Source organism: Cinclus cinclus, chromosome 1 (genome assembly GCF_963662255.1).
Source record: "Cinclus cinclus chromosome 1, bCinCin1.1, whole genome shotgun sequence".
Taxonomy (NCBI): domain Eukaryota; kingdom Metazoa; phylum Chordata; class Aves; order Passeriformes; family Cinclidae; genus Cinclus; species Cinclus cinclus.
The window spans coordinates 4,185,251-4,208,320 of NC_085046.1; the positions used below are offsets into that span (position 1 = coordinate 4,185,251).

The 23,070-nt window shown below is 47.7% G+C and overlaps 1 protein-coding gene across 1 annotated transcript in view; it reads right to left on the reverse strand.

Moving 5' to 3' along the window:
• Window positions 1–23,070, reverse strand: part of LOC134051500 (mitogen-activated protein kinase kinase kinase 3-like) — a 71,447-nt gene that overhangs the window by 695 nt on the left and 47,682 nt on the right. The window contains exons 7-17 of the mRNA XM_062505277.1: window positions 22,763–22,876; window positions 21,163–21,274; window positions 14,147–14,280; window positions 11,578–11,651; window positions 9,377–9,444; window positions 7,435–7,527; window positions 6,311–6,505; window positions 5,336–5,484; window positions 4,667–4,798; window positions 1,620–1,749; window positions 871–1,048 (exon numbers count right to left, since the gene is read on the reverse strand). Coding sequence (XP_062361261.1) covers window positions 871–1,048; window positions 1,620–1,749; window positions 4,667–4,798; window positions 5,336–5,484; window positions 6,311–6,505; window positions 7,435–7,527; window positions 9,377–9,444; window positions 11,578–11,651; window positions 14,147–14,280; window positions 21,163–21,274; window positions 22,763–22,876 — 1,379 coding nt within the window. The remainder of the gene's footprint in view (window positions 1–870; window positions 1,049–1,619; window positions 1,750–4,666; window positions 4,799–5,335; window positions 5,485–6,310; window positions 6,506–7,434; window positions 7,528–9,376; window positions 9,445–11,577; window positions 11,652–14,146; window positions 14,281–21,162; window positions 21,275–22,762; window positions 22,877–23,070) is intronic.

Consider the following 23,070-nt stretch of genomic DNA (forward strand, 5'->3'; position numbering starts at 1 on the left):
GGAACACCTGGGATGAGCAGCAAAGAGCCCGAGAGGTTTCCCTCTGCTTGCTCGAGAGACCTGGTCTCAGCAGAGATACTCTTTCACCTCTATTCATAAACAATCCCAAAACATTAAACCTAGCCTAAAGGTATACTATTGATTCTAAAAAACTTAAATTCAACATTTGCCTCCCGTCAGCCAGTGCAGGTGGCACAGAGTATGTGGACACTTACTAAGGACTTTCTAGGTTTCCCCACCCAATTTGGGTTCTCTTGGAAAGAGAGAATTTTTATTATTTTCTGTTGACCCTCTTTTCTAGGGCACCCAACAGAAAGCACACTGGGAAGACATTATTTCCTCCTCATACACAGGGAAGATTAGTAGTATCATCCTGGCTCCTCCAGGTTCCATCTGTCACCCTCCACAAATCAAAATATTCACAAGCACCCAATGATTTTGGTTGTCTTCGTGCCTGAGCCACATGCAAACATCCAGCAGCAGATTTGGGAAGGCCACTGAAGATCCCCTGAGCTGGATTTAGTGAACCCAAAATCAGGGTCACCAAAACTCAACAGGGTTATGAGTGAGCTTTGTTATCAACCTGCTTTCCAGAATTAAAAAGCAGTTACAGGGATGAGCTGGATGTGAAACTCACACAAGACAAGAGCTTCCAAAACCAAGCTGTGATTCTGATTGCTCCTGTTTTGAGAGCTTTGCTACATCATTGTTCCTCTTGATACCTGCACAGTTGATCCTAACATGTATCTCCTGTTTTCCATCTTTTGCACTGCTTCCAACTACTAGCTGTAGCTGTTGTTCCTATTGCAGCTTCCCAAAAGGACTGTTTGATTTAAGTAACACTGGTGAGGTTTTTACTGTGTTCCTTACCACACATCAGCTTTCCTTCCATAACCCTCTCCACTGATAACTTCTGGGCTCATCCAGTATGGTGTTCCTGTGACAGATTTAATCCCAGTCCCAGACATGCAGATGGTCTGGATGCGTTTGCTGGCCCCAAAATCTCCAAGTTTCACATTTCCAGCAGAATCTCTCAGAATATTGGCACCTGGGGTGAGAAGACAAGACCCCCAAGAAATGAAGCAGCAAACCAAGGCAGCTACAGTGAGGAGAGCAAAAAGGGCACAGGTAAAGAGCCAGGCAGGAGGGAGCCCAAAGGGCTGTGGTAGAGCTGGACTCAGCCATTATTTCAAATCCTTCTCTCCTAAGGCAGCTGCTGTCCAAGAAGGTTGACTCCCTCCAGTATCCCCTCATTCAGCAGGTTTCCCAAAAATGAGCAGTGCATGGGAGCCAACAGATTCTCCTGCCCAAATTCTCCAGCAAGGAGCCTCAGACCTCTCCAAATGCCAGAGCCTCTCAGTTCTTGCCTGTGTTATACCAGATTTTCAGACATGTAAGAGCAGTTAACAATAATCCCTTGAGAGAGAAAACAGCACAATATTTTGGTTTCAGCTGCTTACTCAAGATTTCCATGGTTCCATCTGGTGAAGGGCAGGGGCAAAAATACTTCAAATAGCAGATCCCAGCACTGTGCTGCGCACAAGGATTTGTACTGGAGCAGGGGGAGGTTGGTCTGAACAAACCCAAGCAAGCAAGAAGCCTCTCAATTATCCACTCACCCTTAATATCCCTGTGGACAATCATATTGCTGTGTAGGTAGAAGACTCCCTGCAGGATCTGCCTGGTGTACTTCCGTGTGACATTCTCAGTCAGAGCACCGTAAGCTTTTAGCTGGTCCTTTATTGAGCCCTGTTGCAAAGAAACAACCATAAGGACCAGAGAAACCATCATGTCACAGCAACTTCTTAAACCTTCCTGACCGCTATCTTCCAGCTCAAAAAAAAAAAAAAAAAAAAAACAAACCCAAACCTTATCTACAGAAACAGCAGAAATCCACGAAGTGCTGAACAGAGCAAAGACTTGTCCTCATGTCCCATATCCCTGGGGAGATGAAGGCACAGGTTTGGTGCCTGTCAGATTCCTCCTGCCAACACCACAGACCTTTTTCCCCCTCTAGTGGCTGGAGGGGCATCACCAATAGCTCACCAATTCCTCACTGACGAGGAATTCCAACTCAACTCGATTAATTAGATTCATAGACTCTTTAAGGCTGGAAAAAACCTGTGAGACCATTCCAATCATTAACCCAGCACTGCCAGGTCCACCACTAAGCCATGTGGTTTTTTGAGCATTTCCAACGATGGTGATTCCACCATTTCCCTGGGCAGCCTATTATGGTGCTCGACACCCCTTCAGTGAAGAAATTGTTCCTAATACCCAATCTAAACCTCTGCTGGTGTAACTTGAGACCATGTCCTCTTCTCCTACCACTTGTTACCTGTGAGAAAAGACCAACTCCCACCTGTCTACAATCTCATTTCAGGGACTTGCAGAGAGCCAGTTCTTTAGGGTCAAGACCATGAGATAGAATTTTAAAGCCTCCTCCCAAAACTTTGCACAGCAAGAAACACCTACAGCCATGAGGGACAACCAGCCCCACAAGGGATTGCTCCAACAAGACCACCAGGGTAGATAATTTGCAAGTCCTTGAATTTCTGACCCAGGCATGCAGGCTCAAACTGGCTTCATGGTATTGATCAAAGAGGAAAGGAAGCAGGGGTGCAGATGTTTATCATTTGCAGCAGGTTGATCCCCTTGGTTTTAGCTGTATTTTTGGACCACTCAGAAATGGACCCATCTGACTCTGCCAGAGCTGGGTTTTAGCAGGGATTAAACAGAGGCAGATTTGGGGTTCACACTCAGCTCTACTTCTAGTATTCAGGTTAACTGGGAAGTGAGAGGGGAAACTCTTCCTGTTTCTGCCTGTCCTGCAGCTCTGGGGTTGATCCAAGATTGCCAGTCCTGTCCTGGGAACAGTGGCTGCTCTGCTCCAAGCCAGCCCATCAAACTGTATTAGCTTTTCCACATCCACCCATCTCTGCTGTTGCTCTGCCCAGCTACTGTTTTGGCTTCTTTTAAGGCCGGTGGTGATCCTGGGGATGGGCCTCTCCTTTTCCTTTCTCAGCACTGCTGAAGCAACCCGAGAAGCAATAAATGAGCCCCTCAATATAACCTGTGTGCAAGGCACATTCCCTCACCACAACCAAAACAGATTTCTTATCCTGCCCTCCCTCATGCTGATGAGGAGATATCAAACAAGAAGGGGAGACTGGATCTTTGAGCCTATGGTCAAATGAACCATTCTGTTTTCTAAGCATAATTTAAGAAACATTTTATGGGCAGGACAGAAACTATGGAGTCAGCTACTTAACTGAGGGCAATCATAAGAATGGCAGCCTAAGGGTGCACCCAAACTTGGCACCGTGACAATTTTGCCAAGCTGACTGTCTTAACCTGGAAGCTTGGCCAGATCCAGCTTTGCAGAGCTGCTGTCCTGCAAGGTTTGGGAACTCCCTCACTTCCACTGGCCTTGGAAACCAGAGTGCCAAGCTGCTTTTGTCAAATGAGCTACTGCAGCAGCAGCCAATCTCTATGTGGTCAGAGCTCAGCTTTATCATTTAAAAAAACAAAAAAAAAAAAAACAAAACAAAAAAAACCCACTGAATTTCCAGCCCTGCTGGACACTGCTCCAGCTTCAAATGCTGGTTTCCTGGCTGCTAACAAGCATCAGCACGTGGAATAAGCAGCAAGGGGACTGCTGGAATTCCAGGGATTTACTCCTCTGGGTCCACGCCCTGTGGTAGGGCCTGAAGGCAAGGTGCCCACAGGGACAGAGGGAGGACAGGGCTTGGAAGGGACTCAGAGGCATGGAAGTCCACCTGATCACTCACATGCAAGATGCATTCAGAGAGCCTCTAGCACATTTACTTAACAACCAAAATAATTTGCAACCAAATGACTTAATTGTCCCTTCTGACCTTACAAATCTCTGTATAAACAAGGGTTTATTCTCCCACACTCTGGGGAACAAATCCAGCTGGACCGAAGTGACTTAGGAGACACATCCTCCAGCAATGTAAATAGCAGTTATGCTGTTTTACACCATCAGTCTAAGGGCTGATGTAATTCAGAAGCTCCCAAACACAAAAAGAAGCTCAACTCACCCATGTACATTCTCCAGCCCCTGCTTAAACTCCCTCAAAGCATTCTGATCTTCTTCCCTCTGGCTATTTCATCCTATATCGGCAAAGCCACAAACTGAAGCCACTCATGCACAAGAAGATAATGCTGCCCACAAAAAGCTCTGTCCTCAGAGGAGTATCACTGTTTTTAACAGACACATGCTGAAAGCCACAAATAATTGGTGACAGCTGTGGGTGGACAGTTGTACTACTGGCTTGTCCTACAGGGATTTGCAGTAAATACTTAAGGATGGGCTCAGGCCACAGTGTTTGGAGCAAGATCTGGATCATGTCCCACATTCACCAAGCTCAGATTCCAGACTGTGAACACACCCTGCTTCAGGATTCAAACCTAAAACCTGCCTGCAAGGCTTTTCATTTCACCCAGTGCTTGTTGAGAGGCTTCACCATGACACCAGACTCACATCCTAAGCTCTCCAATCTCTTAGGGATGCATCCACTGCTTTGGTTTGGTTCATCAGCTATAGAGCAGCTCTGCCGGACAGATACAAATTTCAAAGTTCAGGAAACTCTAAATCTGTTTTCTGCCACTCAGGACAATCTCTAGCACAAACCACACTTACCCCTGGCATGTATTCCACAAAGATAGACAGCTTCTTCTCCTCAGGATCCCGCAGGCACCCATAGTACTGCACGATCCTGTCATGACGGAGAGTCTTCAACAGCTGAATCTCACATTCTAAAGCATTCACCTCCTGTAACAAACCAGACAGGCTTCCTGATCAAAGGGAATGAGGTCTTTGGGAACAAGATATAAATACTGCACCATGCTGAGCACAGTTTCTGTAGCAGCTCTGAAGGTGCCCATGAAGACATTGGCCACATGAGGCTCAGAAATAAGGACCAGTGCCCTAAGGGAAAGGCAAGGAGAAATACTGGGCTGGGCTTTGAGACAGGTTTACTTATTATTACTATTACTTGTATTTAAGGAGTTTTTCTGGAAAGATTTCAACAAAGTTACAAGCAGAATTGAGAGAAGGTGAAGGCAGCAAGAAGGACAAAACTAAGGAAGATCAGACAGACCTGCAAGAGGTGACATCTGACACGGCAGGCCAATGTAACCAAGGAACTGGGAGGCAGAGAAGTCACCAGAGCACTATGACTGGTGCCACAAGCCAGAGAGGGAAAACAACACCCTGTCTCCATACCCTGCCTTCCAGGGACATGGACACCTCTACCCTCAGCCCACAATTCCCCAAGGTGCTGCACAACAGCCCTGCCCTTGTACTCACTTTACTTGTCTCCTGGCTGTCAGGGTCAAAAGGCACCTGCTTCACTGACAGCTCCCGTCCAGTGTCAGCATCATAGCAGAGATAAACTTCCCCAAAAGCTCCTCTTCCCAGCAGCTTCCCCAGCCTCCAGTTCACAGGTGCCTGCAGGGCTACAGGAGAGAGGAGATGGTTGAGAGAAGTAAGACTTCAGCATCAGGGTCCACCTGACCCTACAGAGTACAGGCCAGACAGTGAGCCACTCTCTCCCAGGGGCACCAGGACAAACCAGTTTTAACCACACTGGTGCTATTGGTGTGGAGGGGAATGTCTTGCAGTCTGCATAAAGCAGAAACAAATCCCAGAAAAGTCCTGTTTCATTAAGAGTCTTTCCTCTAAAAACTGGTTTCTTAGCCAACGTTGGAATTTCCCCTCTGCTGTGAGTGTGTTTAGCGGAATACAGGATGGCTGAGCAGCAACCCAGGCAGGGACCAGTAAGGAGTTTTATCTCACTGGTCATTTCTAGGGTGCTATCCATCACTAAACAGGCCCAAAACACACCAGTTTCTAAATCATGGGCAGTATTGCAATACCAGAGGAGCCTGCAAGACCATCTTTGGGGTGACAGCAATGTAAGCCAAGAACAGAAACTCCGGATGCATCTGCTCCCACATCCCAAGTCTTCTGGGAAGCTTCTGCTGTGTGACCACAGTGACAGTCCCACACACCAGCAATCATCTGCAACCCAGCAAGAGCTGCACACCAGCTGACCCCACACAGCTCTCAGCCAAAGGCCAAGCTAAGACACAGGGTGTTGTACTAAACCTTTTTCATGAGACAGAAACTGGTGCAATGTGCCTCATGGTGGGGGTGCAATCAAAGTTTACCCATGGCTGGCTCAGCTGGTGCCCAGTAACTCAGCAGGTCACAGTAATTCAATTTTGTGCCCAATCCCAGCTCTGCTGAGACCTCAGGCACTCGGGGCTTTGGTTCACTCACTGTTCCTGGCTTTTGTAGGGGAGGTGCTGAAGGCCTGCAGACCCTTTTCACAATTGTTCCAACACTTGGGCCTGTACTCATCATACTGCAAAGTGCTGAGCTTGCTGTCCCCAGTAAAGCTCTTGGTTCTGCTGGAAGGGACGAGCTGAAACAGGTTCTCCTGTGGGAAGTAACTCCTGGGGAAAGTCCTCCTGCCTGTAGGGGAAAAGGGGCAAAGTTACAGCCAGAACACACACACCAGCTTGGATCCACCTGTCACCACCTTCTCATGTCACTGCCCAGACCCTCACCTCTTCAAATCAAACAAAGCAAGTGTAATGAAACTGGAACAAAGCCCTGTGAAGATTTAAAATTCAATTTAAGAGCTGATAACTGCAGGCATTACATCTAATGCAGATGTTTCCAGAGGGGTTTGCAACAGTTTAATTACATCGGGGAGCTGCTGGTCATTAATCACAATTAAACATGGATCGGGCAGAGATTTACATTGAAAATTATCTATGCCATCCCCTAAGTCCACGTGCAAATGACCACACAGGGCCAGACCTGCTTGCACAGGGTGTCAGTGAGAGATGAATTCTGGAAACCTCAGTATGCTCTCTGCACGCCCTCAGTACATTTTTCCCAAGGGAACTTTTGCCTCCCACTACTTGCAGTCTCATACACTGAAAGAATGAGCAGGAAAAAGGTGATGGAGTGGGCCCCAAAGGCTCAGAGCTCAAAATAAAGAAGCAAACAGTTACTGCTACCCTGAAATTGCTTGGAGATTTCCTACAGCTCAGTGAGAAACCTGATGTAAAGGTCACAAAAATCATCCTCAAAAGCAAGTAATTTAGGGGAATAGGAAGGTTGATACTGCCAGGGATGAGGAATGCCAATCATCCCCATAGCTAATGTAAAACAGGAGGTGTAAGCAGAGGACAGGCTGTAGATGCTCAGCACTTTCAAAGAGCAGAAGAGCTTCAAGGTCTCACAGAGAAGATCCTTCTGAATACACAACTGAACCCCAAAGCACTTGGTGCTTCTCCCTTTATTAGAAACCTCTCCTTCCCAAGTCTTTCCAGTCCCAGGCACTGTCTCAAGCCACCCAGGTGTGATCACCTCCCTCCCCATCACCTCCTTACCATCACTGTAGTCCTTGCGACTTTGGGAGAGGTGGTACTGCCTCGGGAAGGTCCCACCTTTCCCAAACCTCTCACAGAATGGGATGTCAAAATCTGGGAACAGGGAAGAAGACACAGGTATTTTTCTGAGATCAGCTCAGTATCAAATGCCCAGAGTGTTTCTTATGGGAACAACTGAGTTAGAGGCAAGAAGGTGACAAGGTGTTAATTTACACAACCCTGCATACCCCAAGGCTCCCCGTGAAATCTGCCCACAGTCACAAACTCTTCAGTGGAAAATCGGGGTTCGACACACTGCCCTCAGTGCCCCTAAAGGAGAGGTTTAACTGCTGAATCTATGGACCCTGGCCCACATAGTTTAAGCACAAGACAGGGGATTAACACAGACTATGCTTGGTTTCCAAGGCAGAGCACTAAAACATCTTATTTGCACTTGGAAAATGCAAAAAAGTCAGAACTGCCAGGCAGGGTCAGGCCTAGACACATCCACTCCAAAACCTTAGCTCTGATGTAAGCTGTTTCCAGGGAAATACAAAAAATCCAGCATTTGACAAACACCAGATAGTATCTCCCCTCTTTATTCTCAGACGTGACTCCTCCCCTCCGAAAGCAAATTTAAACCTCCAGAGCGCCAAACTTTTATATTTATTTGATTAAATTCTAGAAAGATAGAATATACAGAAGGGATTAAAGACCCAAGTTTTAGACACTGGATGATGAGAGAGATGGATGGACATGCAAGATAAGGACATATTTTTTTAATAAAAACCACAGCACAGGAAGCCATTGCTGGTAGCACCAAATAACTTGAGATTAAAATATCTGTCATTCCACCCCCTTCTTTCACCTGCTGTTTTTCCTCCATCCAATTCTAATGACACAGCCCCTTCTGATTGTTTGTTTGTCTTAGCCTGGGGCCAGCAGCCGCTCCTCAGAGGCCATTCTTGGCCTCTGCTGTACTTCAGTGTGATTGCCAAAAAGAGCACATAATGGCTGAAATATGGTCAGCAAGAGGAGCAACAAGGACAGGGCAAGAGGTTCTTGGTGAGCCACGTGTGCCCAGAAGTGTCTCAAAGCAAAGTGCCACGGGGGAAGCATTAAAGCCTTCATCAACAAGGGCTGACTGCAGCTTCATCTCTGCAGCTCAATCTAGAAATCCTGCCCCAGGCCAGCAGTGAGTTATCTTGCCACAGGCTGCCTGCCATTTGCTCATTTTTAATAGTGCAAGTCATTACAATATTACAGAGTTTCCATTATTTAACCAGCTGGATGTTTATAAGTGATTAAGCAGTAACCTATGATCTGTGCAAGCACCAATACAGCTTCTCTCACAGCATTTGCACTGCTGCAGATTGTTATTCATGCAAGTGGAAGAGGTATAACTCCCTAGAGAGCTGGGGTTTGCTGTGAAGGAAGTGGAGATCCTGAAGGGGCAACTCCCAGATTACAAGAGATTAAAAAACAGATTACAAATTAAAAGACAAAATCTGATCCTGCAAGGCTGTTCCCAGCTTGTCTGCACCTTACAGTCTGCAAACACAAGAGCATGGCCCCCTCAGCAACACCTTCCAACACACACCTCTCAACAGCTTTGCCTGCTTGCATCCATCCCCCTCAGGGCCCCAGCTTCCCAGTTTGGACTATTGTTGCTGTTAATTGATTCCCAAACCAATCCTAAAAATATTGCTGCAGAGTCAAGAAGGGTAATGAAGACAAGAGCAGCCCTGCCTGTGTTTCATGCTCAGGTCCTTTTGATTTTAGAGAACATTCATGTTTGATCATTGCAGAGTCAATTCTGAAGGAATGAAGCCATGAAGCTGGTTTGCTTGATTGCTTTTAATTACTTTTCAGGCAGTGCCATTTCTCTAATAGTATTCATCCAGCCTCTTTACTATATGCTTTTTTTACTTTTCAGCAAATAGAAACCACCAAGAGTGCTTACCCATGCAATCAAGACCATCTTTGGGATGGCTCTTCCTTCCAGGAACAGGGGTTTGGGGAAAGGGAGGGCTGCAAAAGGATGAAAAAAAATTAAAAAGGATTATTTTTTTATATTAGAAAGGCTATGAAATTTATAAACTAGGGAAAGGACAGGATAAACCATAAGCTGCACTGATAACTGAGCTCTCCTACTGCACAAAAATAATGATTGGTATTTTTGGTTGGGTCACACAGCTTGTTCCTGTGGCAAACAAAAGGGATGCTGCAAAACCCACAGTCACCAGCCTGAAGCGGCCAAAGATCATCACCCCTGTGCATGAGGCAGCACAGAAGGAGGACCACAGGCTTCTGTTCTCTCAACACCAAATGTTCAACCACACACCTCTGCTTTCCATGAACACTGCTCAGTTGCTGCAGGTGTACACACCAGTCGTGCTCAGTTCATGCAAGTTTCTCTTCTGTCCAACATCACCTCCCACCTTCCTCACACAGAGACTCTGCACCACTGCTGGGAATATGCAGCCTCCCATGAGATCAGGAGGGAGAGTGTGGCATTGGTGCCTCAAGGTCTTTAAATCACAGTGAGAAGATGAAAAAAGCACTGCAAGGGTATTTCAGCAATCCCAATTTCATCCCAGGCTCTTAAAGAGTGATCTGGGCATGTCAGTTTTCCACTCTCTCTTTTAACAACGTGGGCGCAGAGTAGAAATCAGCTTTATAAAGTGCTCTGAAACCTACCCATGGCAAAGCTGATCACTGCTGTGGCAAAGAGGAGTTTGTGGCGCTGTTCCTAACCCTCAGCCTGGTTACTGAGCCCACTGACTTGCTCTGTCCTCTTGAGCTGATGCCATCCTGAACAACTAGCTGCACGGCATCTCCCACCTCTTTGCAGGATTAGTCTCACTGACTCCTCTTCCTTGGAATAATACAGCCCTCCCTGTGCCTTTTCCAGCTCCTAGACCCGTGACTGAACGCATCTGCCTGCTCTGCACATGAAATCAGGCCATGCCACCCTCTCACAGACAGAGGGCTAACAGCCTAAAGCTCTTCTCTCAGTTCACAGAAGTGTTACAAACAGCCCATGCTCCTTCTGCTGCTCTTCTTGTCAAAATCTCTGCAAAAGCAAAGCTGGGACAGAGAGGCTGGGAACACAAGGAATCCAGCTTCGATACAGCAGTAACAATGAGCAAATGCATCACAGGAAATTATTAAAAGCCACAAAAAGGAAATGGACCTTGATGCTGAGACAGATCCAAAGCACATGGAGCTGCAAACCCAAAGCACGCTACACAATCAACGCAACACAGGCCTGCTGGAACGCAGCCTCAGTGCTGTATGGCAACAGCAGCAGCGGAAAAAAATAGAAAATCTTTGATGCAGACGGAAAAAAAAATAGACCGCTTCCCAAAAGGACACTGTGTCTTATCCACAGCTCACCCTGCACAGCAGCAAACAGAGATTCTGTGCACGTGTGACCCGGGATCCAGCTCAATGGCACCAGCCACTGAATCGTAGCCTGGGTTAGTACAACGTGTCCCAGTTGCTTCCTGCTGAGTAGCTAAACTTAGTTACTGCTCATCTGGTGTCCTCAGCACCTTGACTGACACGTCTGTGGCTGCTGGCACTGCACAGGGGCTGCTGAGTTTGCCAGTGGTCAGTGGAGAGCAGACAGTGTGCCTGGGGAGGAATAGGCACGGAAAGGCTGATGGAAAATGGACCTGGTGACTGCAGAGAGCCAGAGGGGAAGGAGGTGCTGTGAGGGTGGTGAAGCACTGGAACAGGATGCCCAGGGAAACTGAGGATGCCTTTCCCTGGAGGAGTTCAAGGCCAGGCTAAATGGAGCACTGAGAAACTTGGTCTAGTGGAAGGTGTCGCTGCTTACAGCAGGGGATTGGAAGTGGAATGATCTTTAAGGTCCCTTCCAACCCAAACCATTGCGTGATTCTGTGAGAATTTTCATCTCAAAAGACAAAAAAAGAAAACCTGGTCACACAAAGCTGGGCTGTCTTTGTCCAGCTCAGATTACTGCAATTCAAATCATACAATTGCACACACATCTGTGCTGGGATCTGGTTTTCAGTGATAAATTTGTTTTGCTCAGGTGCATCCTCATCCCAACAGAAACCTCAGGGGTTGCCACTAATCCTGCTGCTCTCCTGCTACGGAGCAGAGGCTCCATACACAGTGACACACACAACTCACCTGTCCACAGACCTGTCCAGTGACTGGCAGCTCCCAGACAGCGAGTCATCAGGGCTGATGAAAGCTTCAAGCATCTGACAGAGAAGAAAAGGGGAAACAATAAAACCATGCACTGTAGCTCTCCAAGCTCCAGAACTATCACACCTCTGCAGGGTCATCCATTTACAATGCCTTCTCTGCATCATTGTTCCTTCCAACTGCTATCTGCTGGTAAGAAAACTGCAGCAAAGATAATTAGCACCCTGATGTTCAAAGCATGCGAAGAAGTCAATGAAATTCAAAGAGCTCAAAGTATTAGTGAGAAATAATATTGCTGCTAAAGGAAAATATGTATCAGGACACAAATGATGTGCCCAAGGCCAAGTGGATATTGCATACCACGGCCAGGACTGCAGCCCTGGACTCCTGACTTCCCAAGCTGCCCTGGCACACGAGCCCAACCTTCCTCTCCGCTGATAAGCGCAGCATCATCAGGGTTTTTGGCTGGAAGAACTGGCTTGGCTTTCACCAGCTCAGTGAGTCAAAAGCTGCATTTGTGTTGCTTCCTGGATGAGGCATTGTACCGGCCAGGGTTATTTATAGCTAGCTAGTAACAATAGAGGGTTTGTATGGAGTGGTAAACCCTGGAGCTGTGTGTACTTCCACATGGAGCACAGCCTGCTCCGGGCCACACTGTGCTGCCAGTGGTGCCACGCTCCCTCCTGGCTGTGGGCATCCATTAACCCCTGCTCCACAGCTCATTCCTGGGAAAGCTGAGCAAGGCTGGTTAGACACCATGTGGAACCACACTTTGCTGCTTCCCACATCCCTCCTCCTTTCCCAAAAGGCTCCCTTTCCACACCCCTCCTCAGCTGGTTGTCATAACAGCTCGTGCTGTTTTGGCCAGGCAGTCCCAACTGCAAAGTGCAATTTTTCTCTGCTTCCTAGTTTTTACCCCAAAATCTCCCTCAAAATGCACTAGGCTAAAGAGGAGCAAGCACTCTGATAGAAACCACTCCCCAGGTCTGCCAGGTCTCTTCCAGCAGTTAAAGCTGAAACACTCATTTCTCAAAAGCGTAAAATTGGGAATTGGGGCATGATCCATACTGAGCCTCTGTTCATCTGCCAGGCTGGTCTCAAGACCACAGTTACATCACAGGCTCACACAGGGACATTCCCCAAAAGGCAGCTAGCTCCAGCTTCTGAGTGGTTTTCCATGAGGTACATATGGAAGCAGCAGTACAAGGACATTCTGAAGGCAAAGCATGGCTGCTCAATGAAGACAGCCAAAAACACCCCCAACCATTCCCCAAACCCCTTTTCCCTGCTTTTAATTTGCCATCAAAGGGCTGTAGGCCACCCACAGTGTGATGTTGGGGAAAAGCAAGGAGAGCATCTGGGAACCTTCATCTGGAGCAGGCTCAGGGCTCTGAATTAATGGAGCTCTAAGAACAGCTGGTGGAACTGGGCTGATTTACACCCAAGGGGGTCACTGGGACCCTCCCCCTGCACACACACACACACTTTGTCTTAGTCCTCCCCAACATGTTTTGGAGGCATGTGAAAACAATAGAGAGCCAACTTCTGTCTGCAAGGAGCACACAATACATCTGCACTCTGACGCTGCCAAGACTCACCCGGAGTGACTTCTCATTTTATTAATGGCTGTATAATAAACTGTTGAAAACACAACTTTGCCATGGAAACACCAGCACAGCCTGCATGCAAATGTGGAGCTGGTGGGTGCTTCTGAGTGTAGGAAACACACATCTCCCCAGGGACATCCTTGGTGGCCAGCACAGCAGCCTGATGGACCGAGTTCAGTGCCTTCCAGATGGCCTCCCTGCAAACCCTGTATCTTGGTCCTGTGTTTTCAAGAGCTTTGTAAGTATGACCTGCACCCAGACAGCCCAGCTGACCTCACAGTATCTATACTGAGCTCTTCAGAGCTATAGATTGAGCAGAAGTGCAAACAGAGAGGGGGGGTATAAAAACTGCTCCCACTGTGGTCCCTTGACACTGCAGAGTTTCCCTCACTGTGGGTACCAAATTGACTGGAGGATGAGATAGTGCTCAGCACTGAGAACCCTGCTGCTCTTTCATTACTGAGGGACTGGGATATACAATCTCCTTATTAAAAGAGTTTAAAAAAATATAAACGGGGGAGGGAGAGAGACACAAAACCACAGAGGCTGTGGGCAGAGCCAAGAACTGTAACTGGAGCTCAGGCAGAAACACCACATGGGAAGCAGCCAGAGCTGCTGATATCCCCAGGCTGTTACAATTGCAGGTAATCGAATGCTTAAGCACATTCCCTCATGGTCCTGGGATCTGGGAATGCTGTGGCCACGAGGGCCTGGCAGCTGGTGCACACATGTGGCCCAGAGCTACCTGAGGTGCCCGGGCACATCTGCCATCCCCGGAGCAGCTGGCTGTCCGGATTCCTGAAAAATCAGACTTCCCCAGGCATGTCAAGCCCAGGGGCACCCATTCCTGGAGCCCCAAGAACAAGCACTGCTGGAATTTAATGGTGGGAACAGCTCTCGCAGCACAGCCTCCTCACACCCAGAGCAGTCCCAGCCCCACTCACGTTCTGGTCCATGGTCTCAGGGATGAACTCGCCCTCGCTGTTGATGCTGGTGTAGGATCCCTGGCGGGCAATCTGCTGCTGCTCCTCGGGAACGCTGCCCGGCGGCGGAGAGCTCCGGCCAGTGTGCAGAGAGCCTGCAGCAGGGACAGACAGGTCAAGGAGGGAACCTACCCACCCAAACCCTTCCAGAAACGCTGCTCCAGTGCTCACACAGCTCCTGGAGATGCTGCTGCCTTTGAACTCAGGAGGATGGGAAGGGAGCTAAAGGGGTGATGCTGTTTATGAGCATCCTTCAAAGCTTTAGCAGCTAGGAGAGTTTGCTACTGTGGGACCACACAACATGGAGCAGACTTGACCTTTAACACACTCTGGATCCTAAGAGCTGTCACTGTATCCAGGTGTCATGCCAGAAAGGAAAGAGCTCTGCCAGTTTTGTTGGGATACAATCATTCAATCTCAAAGCAAACCACAAACCCACCTCCCCTTCGACCTCTGGGCATTACCTCCCTGGAGCAGGTCACAGCCTTGTCCAGGCACCTGGGAAACAGCCTGGCTGTGCTTAGTGCAACATCACTGAAACACTTGTTACATGAAAAAGAACTTGCACTCAAATACCCTCTTCTCCCCCCTTTCCCTACACAAAATTAAAGGGGAAGGAAAATCAGCCTTCAAATCCAAACACCCCAGGGCAGGAATGACCTATGGGATCAGTTTGTCCCATTTTTGGCCAAGGGAATTGTCTCCCCTGTCTATAACCCCAGAGCCTCCATCCCCATCCCATGCACCCTATGCACAGACAGCAAAGCTTCCACTGGCTCCCTCACAGGACTCGTTTAGCAGAAGGTGATTTCCATTTTGCAGCTGGGAGAGAACTCCACAGCTTCTTTACAAGGACCTTCCATTCCCCCTATTTATTCCCCAAAATCCACTCTAGCCTTGTGCCTTTTCCAGCTTTAGGGATTGCTGTCCTTGCTTGGCCCAGCTGCACAGCCCTGGCTGTGCCTGACTCCCTGCAGTCCCTCCCCTCCATCCCTGCGCTGTCATCACTACATGGCAAGGAATTGCTGACGGAGATCCATGTGGATCTGTGCTGGAGCTTCAGCTGGTTGGCACTGTGCAACGTGAGCTTTCACACAACAAAACAACTTGCTTTCATGCAGACTTCTGAAAAGCACACATCCTTGAGGACATAGAAAGCACATGGAGATGTGTTTCCTCACATTTTGTGGCATTCTCCCCAGTTCTCAGGCTCATTACTGCCATTTGCTAACAACACACCCAGGGCTAAGCACAGGAGAAAGGTGCTGGGAGGGGACCTATCCCATCATGGAAAGCCAACACTATCTATCAGCCCTTCTGCATCACAGTTTCTCTGCCAGATGGACCTCTGGAAAAAATCCATCTGCACAATCAACACTACAAACCTGAGTTCCCACCTTTCACTTCAGCAGATCTACATCAGGAGCTGTGAATGTTAACAGTGTCACACCAGCATTAAAGACCATTGAGTCAGGCCTTTTTGCTGGATTTACACCAAACACACAGAGTTGTCTGTCCCATGCTACATCTTCCTTCTGACTCCTTGCTTAGATTGTAAAAATAAAAATCATATGGCTTTAAGTTACTTTTTTTTTTCTTCTTCCTATTTTCTCCTTTACAGATTTCCTGCAGGATAAGAACACAGTAAAAAAAAAAAAAACCTTCAACTGAAGTAATGCCAAGATCAAGAGGAGAGAATCTCAAGTGCTGCAGCACTCATAATGAACTGGCTTTCCACCAGCCCTAAAACAAAACCAGTTGGGAAGTACAGCATCCTCTCTTTGAAGATAAATAAATAAGCTTTTAACTATTGAGCAGTTTGGGCACCCTGAATAAATCCCTGCATCAGCAGCCCCTCGTTTGCTTAGCAGATGTCAATCTAGAATGCAGCACAAGGACATTCAGGTGGCTCTTGCCCCAAAAAGCTACAGGAGGATTTAGTGAGATGTAACTGCTGTATTTCAGCTCAGCATTCCTGTTACTGCTGCAATGAAGTGTGGGTATGCTCATGCACTATTGGGATCCCTTGCTCCAACAACCCACTTGTTATCCAGAAACCCTCTGACTATGATTTTACAAAGAGCTGTACATGCCCTGTTTGACTCTGAACCCAGGGAGTTAAATCAGATTTATCACAAGCGCAAAGACTTTGCATGATCTCGCATTAAGCCTCTACTCCCAGACATAGATCAGCTGTGCTGACCTTACAGAACACATTTCCTCCCAGAAACTTTAAAAGGGGATAAGACACCAGCTATTTCCCAGCAGGTAAGGAAATTAAAGTGCTTAGGCTTTTGCATGCTTGGGAACTGCTGGAGTGAAGCAGATCCCTTTTCAGCCAGGCTATTTGGGTAGAAGTGCTGCCCAAAGTAATTTTTGCTGCTTCACACCTCCAGGAGCACTGGTTGCTGCTGCTTTGCATACCTACATGCTCTTCCAACTGGGAGAAACATGGGCAGGTGCTGGGAGCAGAGCTCTGGAGCTCAGGGTTGATTCCTCGATCAGCTCTATCCTGCTCTGTTAACAAAACCTCAGGCAATCCCCCTGCAGCTGGAAAGGGGGGGGGGAATGGAAAACAGGGGTCAGAGAAAGAGAGCAACAGTGGTACTTCATGGCAGGCTTAATTAATAGTGGGGAAAACACAAGGCACATTGCATATATTGGATAATGCTGATTAATCCACCCTGAGGCAGAGGAAGAAACACAAAAACCCAGATGTGCCTGCTTGACACATCACAACAGCTCTTCACACTTGACCTAATACTCAAGGAACAGCAGCAGCACCAGGCAGGGAGAGGAAGCCCCTAAGGGACTGTCCTGGGGTCTGTGGGATACCATGTCAGCTCCAGTGGGGATGGGGCAGAGCGCTGGTCTGATCTCAGCACCTCTGCTTGGGATTCCTGAACTCAGAGTCTGCAATAGTTGAGCATCTGGCCTCGGTTACCCTGTGCAGCAAGGTGCTCTGGGGAGGGATTCCTGCTCCATGTTACACACACAAATGCAAAGCCATAATTTGAGACGAGAGCACAGCACGTCCTGAGGACAGAGAACTGGGACAGCACGGAGACTCTCAGTCACTGCTGGCACCCACTGGGGCCTTTCATGTTCCCTTCTGATATTTTTATTTAACAAGTGCCTTTCATGCAGTATGTGCAGAGCTCGTGGTGCTGCACGTACAGCCAGCTCCCCTGTGCCAGGCTTGGCTTCCCTCCGCCCCCGCATTCCCTGGCTTCATCTTCCCCTGCTCTTCCCAAAACTTCACCCATTACCGAGCAGCATCACGCAGGGAAGAGAAGCCCCTGCACAGCCAGAGCTGGGGAGGGACTGCTGGCAGCTGCCACTGTTCACAGCTGCAGCCACGGGGAGCCCAGCCCTGGGATGACGTCCCCATGTCAAGATGTGCTGCTCCTCTGAGCCCTGGCAGAAACACCAGGCTCAGGACAGGGCTGCACACCAGAAAGAGAGAAACCTGCTGGAAATTTCTCTCTCCGGTCCTGTCAAGGGGAGCTGTGAGCAGATGGACCAAATCTCCCTCAATTTCTTCTTTACCAGTGGGATGCCTACAAGTCTCCCTCCTCTCCTTGCTGATCCCTCTGAGCATGGAATTTCTGCACTTTAAGGCAAATTTGGGGTACTTCTAAACTAATAAGCAAGACAGAACCTATTTTCTAGCTCTAAAGCAGCTGGCATGATGCACATGGAAAAATTTTCCTCCTCTTTGCAAAACAGCACAGGTATCATCCATCCTAAGTCCTGAAATAGTCCTGGTCTGGAGAAAGCTGGCAGGCACATGAAGCCATGGCTCAGCAGCCTGGTTTTCCATAAAAAAAAAACCAAAAACAAACAAACAAACAAAAAAAACCAAAACAGTAAAATAAAGCTTATGGTAAATGCATCCACTGAAGTGGCGATGCTGGAATGGGGCTGTGAAATAATTTTTGGATAACGTTCTGAAACATGTATATCAAAGTGAATAAAACCAATCCTCAGTTATCTGAAAAACCAGAACCCAAAAAGTTTTCTTTTTTCAGTCCAAGTTCCCTTGCACTTTTGCTGGCCACGAAAGAACTGGAAGGGGATTTCCACTGAAAAAGTTTATTGGGCGGGGGGAATATTGACTTTGCATAAGGTTTTTCAGGGACACAGCCTGAAGACATTTTCTGCCCAGCAGAAGCAAAAATAGCTAAATCTTCCCCAGAACATCTACCTCCCTTCCAATGTGCTTGTGCCAATTACATACAGTTTTATTATTTTCCGCTGCTGTTTACATGGCTGAGTCAGCAGAAAAACATGAGACGTCCCAGAAACATGGAGAACATGACCTTGAACTACCTTTCATTATAAAGACACTTTAAATCTCCTTTTAAATGTGACTTCAAGAGAAAAGCTGAATTGAGTTAAGATCCTCTTTTGATAGCAACCACTTTGATGACAGCACAAGGAAAACACTGAAATGCCTTGTGACTGCAAGGGAAGAAGAGTTTCTCCTACAGAATTCCCAGCCTCTTAGGATGCCATTTGACTATGTGCCAAGTCCAGTGAAATGCCCACTTTGAGAAAACAACACAGCATCACATCTGTCTGCCTATTCCCTGACACTGGGTTTTATGCTCCATTTGAAATGCTGCTCTCCCTTTCAGCTCACTGGAGTTTCTGCCCAGATGCTGGATCACCCAGTTCTGACTCAGGAGGTCAAAAATGCATCTGCTGGATTGTCAGCACTCCCCCAAGCAGAGCTGCAGTAGCTTCTACACACCCCAGATCACCCAAAGCGAGGAGTGACCTTCTGTTGTCATGCACAGGGCCTCCTGAAACCTCTTTGCAAGACTGATGGCTTACATGGCAAAAGAAACAGATGCTTGACTGATGATTGGTCTGGTTACTTTTGCCACCTGACTGTGTCAAAGTGCCAAGGACTCATTCTAGCACATCACTTCCTGAAAATCTCAATATTAGCACAAGGCATCCCACAGCTGGTGCTGCCCAGTGCTCCTCCTCAGTTACCTTGATTAAAGCAGCACATTATGTCCATTCCTCCACTCTGCTCTTCAAGCATTCCCTCAAAATCCATTTGTACCTCAAGCTCTCAGCCTTGAAGAGTTGATATCTCATCCTCTGTCTGCCTTGCCTTGGCTCAGGGCATTCTAAAGCCAGTGACATCTCACAGTCAGTGGTGCAGAGCTGGTCAGGAACCAGCAGCTCCAAAACAGGAAGGACAGGCCAAATCATGGCATAAAAGTTGGTAGGAAAAGTCTTAACTTTGCAAGAACCCATCTTCCCACTAGCACAGCTACACATGGAACCAATCCTGCCCATCACACATCAGTGACAGCTCCCAGTGCCACAGCTCTGCTCATTAACAGCCTGACAAGTACCAAAAAAAAAAAAAAAAAAAATGGCAGCAGAGAAGTTTTGCTTAAGCACAGTTTCTGCTGAGAATCTGTGGTTTATGTGAGCATTTCATTTAGGGTCATCTAGTGACTCTGCCAAACTCTCAAAAAACATGTGAGCTAGGGAAAAAAAAAACAAAAAAAACCCCAAAACAACAACAACAAAAAGACAAGCCTGGTACATCCAAACCAGGATGTTTGGCTCAAAGAGAGCCCTTGCACATGTGCCACCCACGCCTGGCATCAATAAAACTGGGCATGGCTGCACAAGGGGTATGTTGGACATACTAAGAATAATATTTTCTATACATCTTGTCTGAGATGCAGCAAACCACAGGATGTTATCAGCACAGGCTATGAAACAGAGAAGGGGTGAGCCCTTGGAGAAAAACACTCTTTTGCTGACAGAGAAGAGTTTGGAAATTTACTGCCATGTAAGTACAGAGGATCTTTAGAGGATAAAGTATTTCTCCATGTGCATTTCTGAAGGAGGGCCCCACTTTATTCAAGGCTGTCAGTTCTACAGCTGGCAAGTACTTGCATGAAAACGATAAAAATATGTAGAAATTACCCTCTAACCTGCACCCACAGACACAGCAGAGAACATTCACTGTGTGAAAAAACCATTCATTCTGCCTGCAGGCTGGAATATGAGTAATTATACTCCTGCTATACAGTCCTACATACTATATACCAATTCTGCACAAGACACCCTGCTCTCCACAAAATCCTACAAGGCTCTTCACACAAAAGCTCTCACAGACAGCTGATCAACAGGATTTGAAAAAGCCCAGAGTATTTTAGAAAACAAGGAAAGCATAAACTGAAGCCCAGAAAACCAAAGAGAAAACCACACCAGACTACAAACGAGTGGCTTGCAGAGCTGCAGGAGATCAGATGTTTGCCAGCCTGGTTTCAGGGGTTGCAGGTACCCACTTCCAGCACCTCTGAAAGAAAGGGATGCTCCCCTTCCTCTGGAATGTCACCACTGCAAAACACTGCACACAATGCCCCTGAGAAGCCCCAGAAGCAGCTAGCACAGATATCATTTCACCCACAAGAACAGGCTGATGGCACACAGACACATATTTGGTCTTGATGTGGTGAAGGTGGTCCCAGCCCAGGAGCTAAGGAACCCAAGCCCACTCAGCTTACATTATCCTGCCACCTGAGAAAGGGGGACAGATACTCAGAAACAACAGCACACAGTTAAAGGAATAGCCAAAGGTCACAATCAGCCTTGGCTTTCTGTAGATTATCACTCTTCCCTTTGATAAAGCTCAGTGGAATCAAATTAATTGGAAATTTTTATCACTGCATTTCCCATCCCCAAATTACACCCCAGGTCCCCTCTTCTCCTCACTTTTGTGCTCAAAGTGACTCTGCCCAGCACAACCTCGCCCAACCTGCAGAGTCTCTCTCCCTCAGGCTGAGGACGAGTAGCAACTGCCCAGAGTTACTGTGGGGGACATCAGGGTGGCCATGCAGACTGTAACACCCACAGGGGTGTGACAAAAAGAGAGGAAGAGGGTGGTGGGTAGGTTGAAATGGCACAGAGAACCCCACAGAGCGTTGTGTCTCACTGACCTGTCGAGTACTTGCGTGTCCTCTCGGAGTCTTTGTACAGGGATCCCATGATATCACCCATGGATCTGGAGATCCTCATCTCATGCTGCTTGCTGTTATTTGGCTGCAGGAGCTGGTAATCAGACAAAGGGAATGATCAGAATTGGCCAGAGCCCTGTGGACACACTATGTGAAACTTTGTATTCGTCTCCCCGTGACCATATTACCCAAGAACTATTAAAAAAAGTGCACGTAATCGAGAGTGATCCAAAAACCATTCACAAACAATTCACATCTGCTAATAAAACAGTCTAATAAGATTAAGCTCCCACAGATAATGGCAAATACAGATATTTGACATAAAAGACTGTTCCCTGCACTCCATTATCTCCAGATAGGCACAGAGACTGGTCACTGGACTGAAAAAACATGCAATCCCAAAATCAGCACCTCTCTTCTGTGCTCCCTAGACTCCAGTGGCAGCCTAGGCACTGCAGAGTTTCCTCTGTAACAGGGCAGAGGAACAGAGAGCGGAAGGTCAGGGAAGAGCAAAGAAATGCGTATGCAGCTGGTAACTTGGTAGGGGCCAGGTTTTACTGAGATACTAAGACCAGACAGTAGAGTGAGGTGTGATTTTATGATAACTTTGTGTATGACTTTGAAAGCATGTGCTCTCACACACAGGAGTATGGCCACATGCTTCAGGAAGAGATGGACCTGCTCTCAAAGGCAGGCAGGATTCCACCTGGCTCCTCTGCTCTCAGCAGCTGACTGCAGCACTGCTGTGCTCCCACAAATTGCCCCATTCCCACCCAGCGTTTAGGAAACCCAACTGATGGCTCAGTTTCCCCTGGGACTCTGCTCCCTGCACTCCCCAAGCTTCTCAAAAGGAGTGGAGAAGCTCCAAGGGCTGGGAGCACCAGCAGTAGAATGGGGATGAACACTGAGTTTCAGGACTCCCAGCCTCTCCAGTACTTCTAGGAAATAAAAAGAAGAAACAGGAGTTGCAACATCTACAAATCCCTTGCTTTACAGCCTGTGCTTGGGGCAGCACGACATGTGCTTTGGCAAGACGCTCTGTGCAAGCGAGGTCAAACTAACAGGCTTAACTGCAAAACCACTGAGCTCAAGAAAAACTAATAAATAAATAAAGATGGAAAAAACCCAGGCAGTTCTGCATGAGACACTGAAGGATTCTCCAGTTTTCTCTTCCCAGCCTTTAACACCAGTGCAGCAGGTGGAAGGAACAGTCCCCCATGCTGCCACCCAGCATGGCAAGGGCCAGGGCATCACCCTGAACACAGAGAAGAGGTGAAAAGGAATGGTTTTCAACCTCTGGAAAGAAAGCACAAGAAGTTCTCTCCGGGTTTAGCCTCATTTGAGGGTCAGCCTGGTATTTAACCCTTCACAGGATGCAGGAAAAGCCAGAGGGAGCTGAGCTCAGCCTCTGGGCTACTATCACAGGAAGATTTCCTAGCAGCTGAGCCAGAGCAGGGCTGACCCCAGTCATAACCAGCTTGCCCTCTGCTCTGCACCATCAGGAGATTCTTTTCCACTCCCCAACACAATAACAAGGCATCTCACTCCGGACACAAAGGAGCAGAGAAGGTGAAGGGCTCACATTCGCTTTCTTTGGAGCGCTCACAAGGATCCGCAGGCTCTTCAGGGAAGGGCTCAGCTCCAGCTGTTCCATGGCTTTGTCCAAGTCTTCCTGGGATTTCAGCGGGATCAGGAGCTGAAAGGGATTAAACAAACACCAGAGGATGGCAATGTCACACTTTTGGGTAAACAGAAGGAGCCGGAATCTGACAGGGAGCAGCTTGGGAATCAAGGGATAAGGGAGGAACCCAAGGAGGCAATGGAAAACAGGGGCCCCATGCCCTCCAGCCTGTCAAGCTTTAACATTTTCTTCCAAGACTTCATTTACCA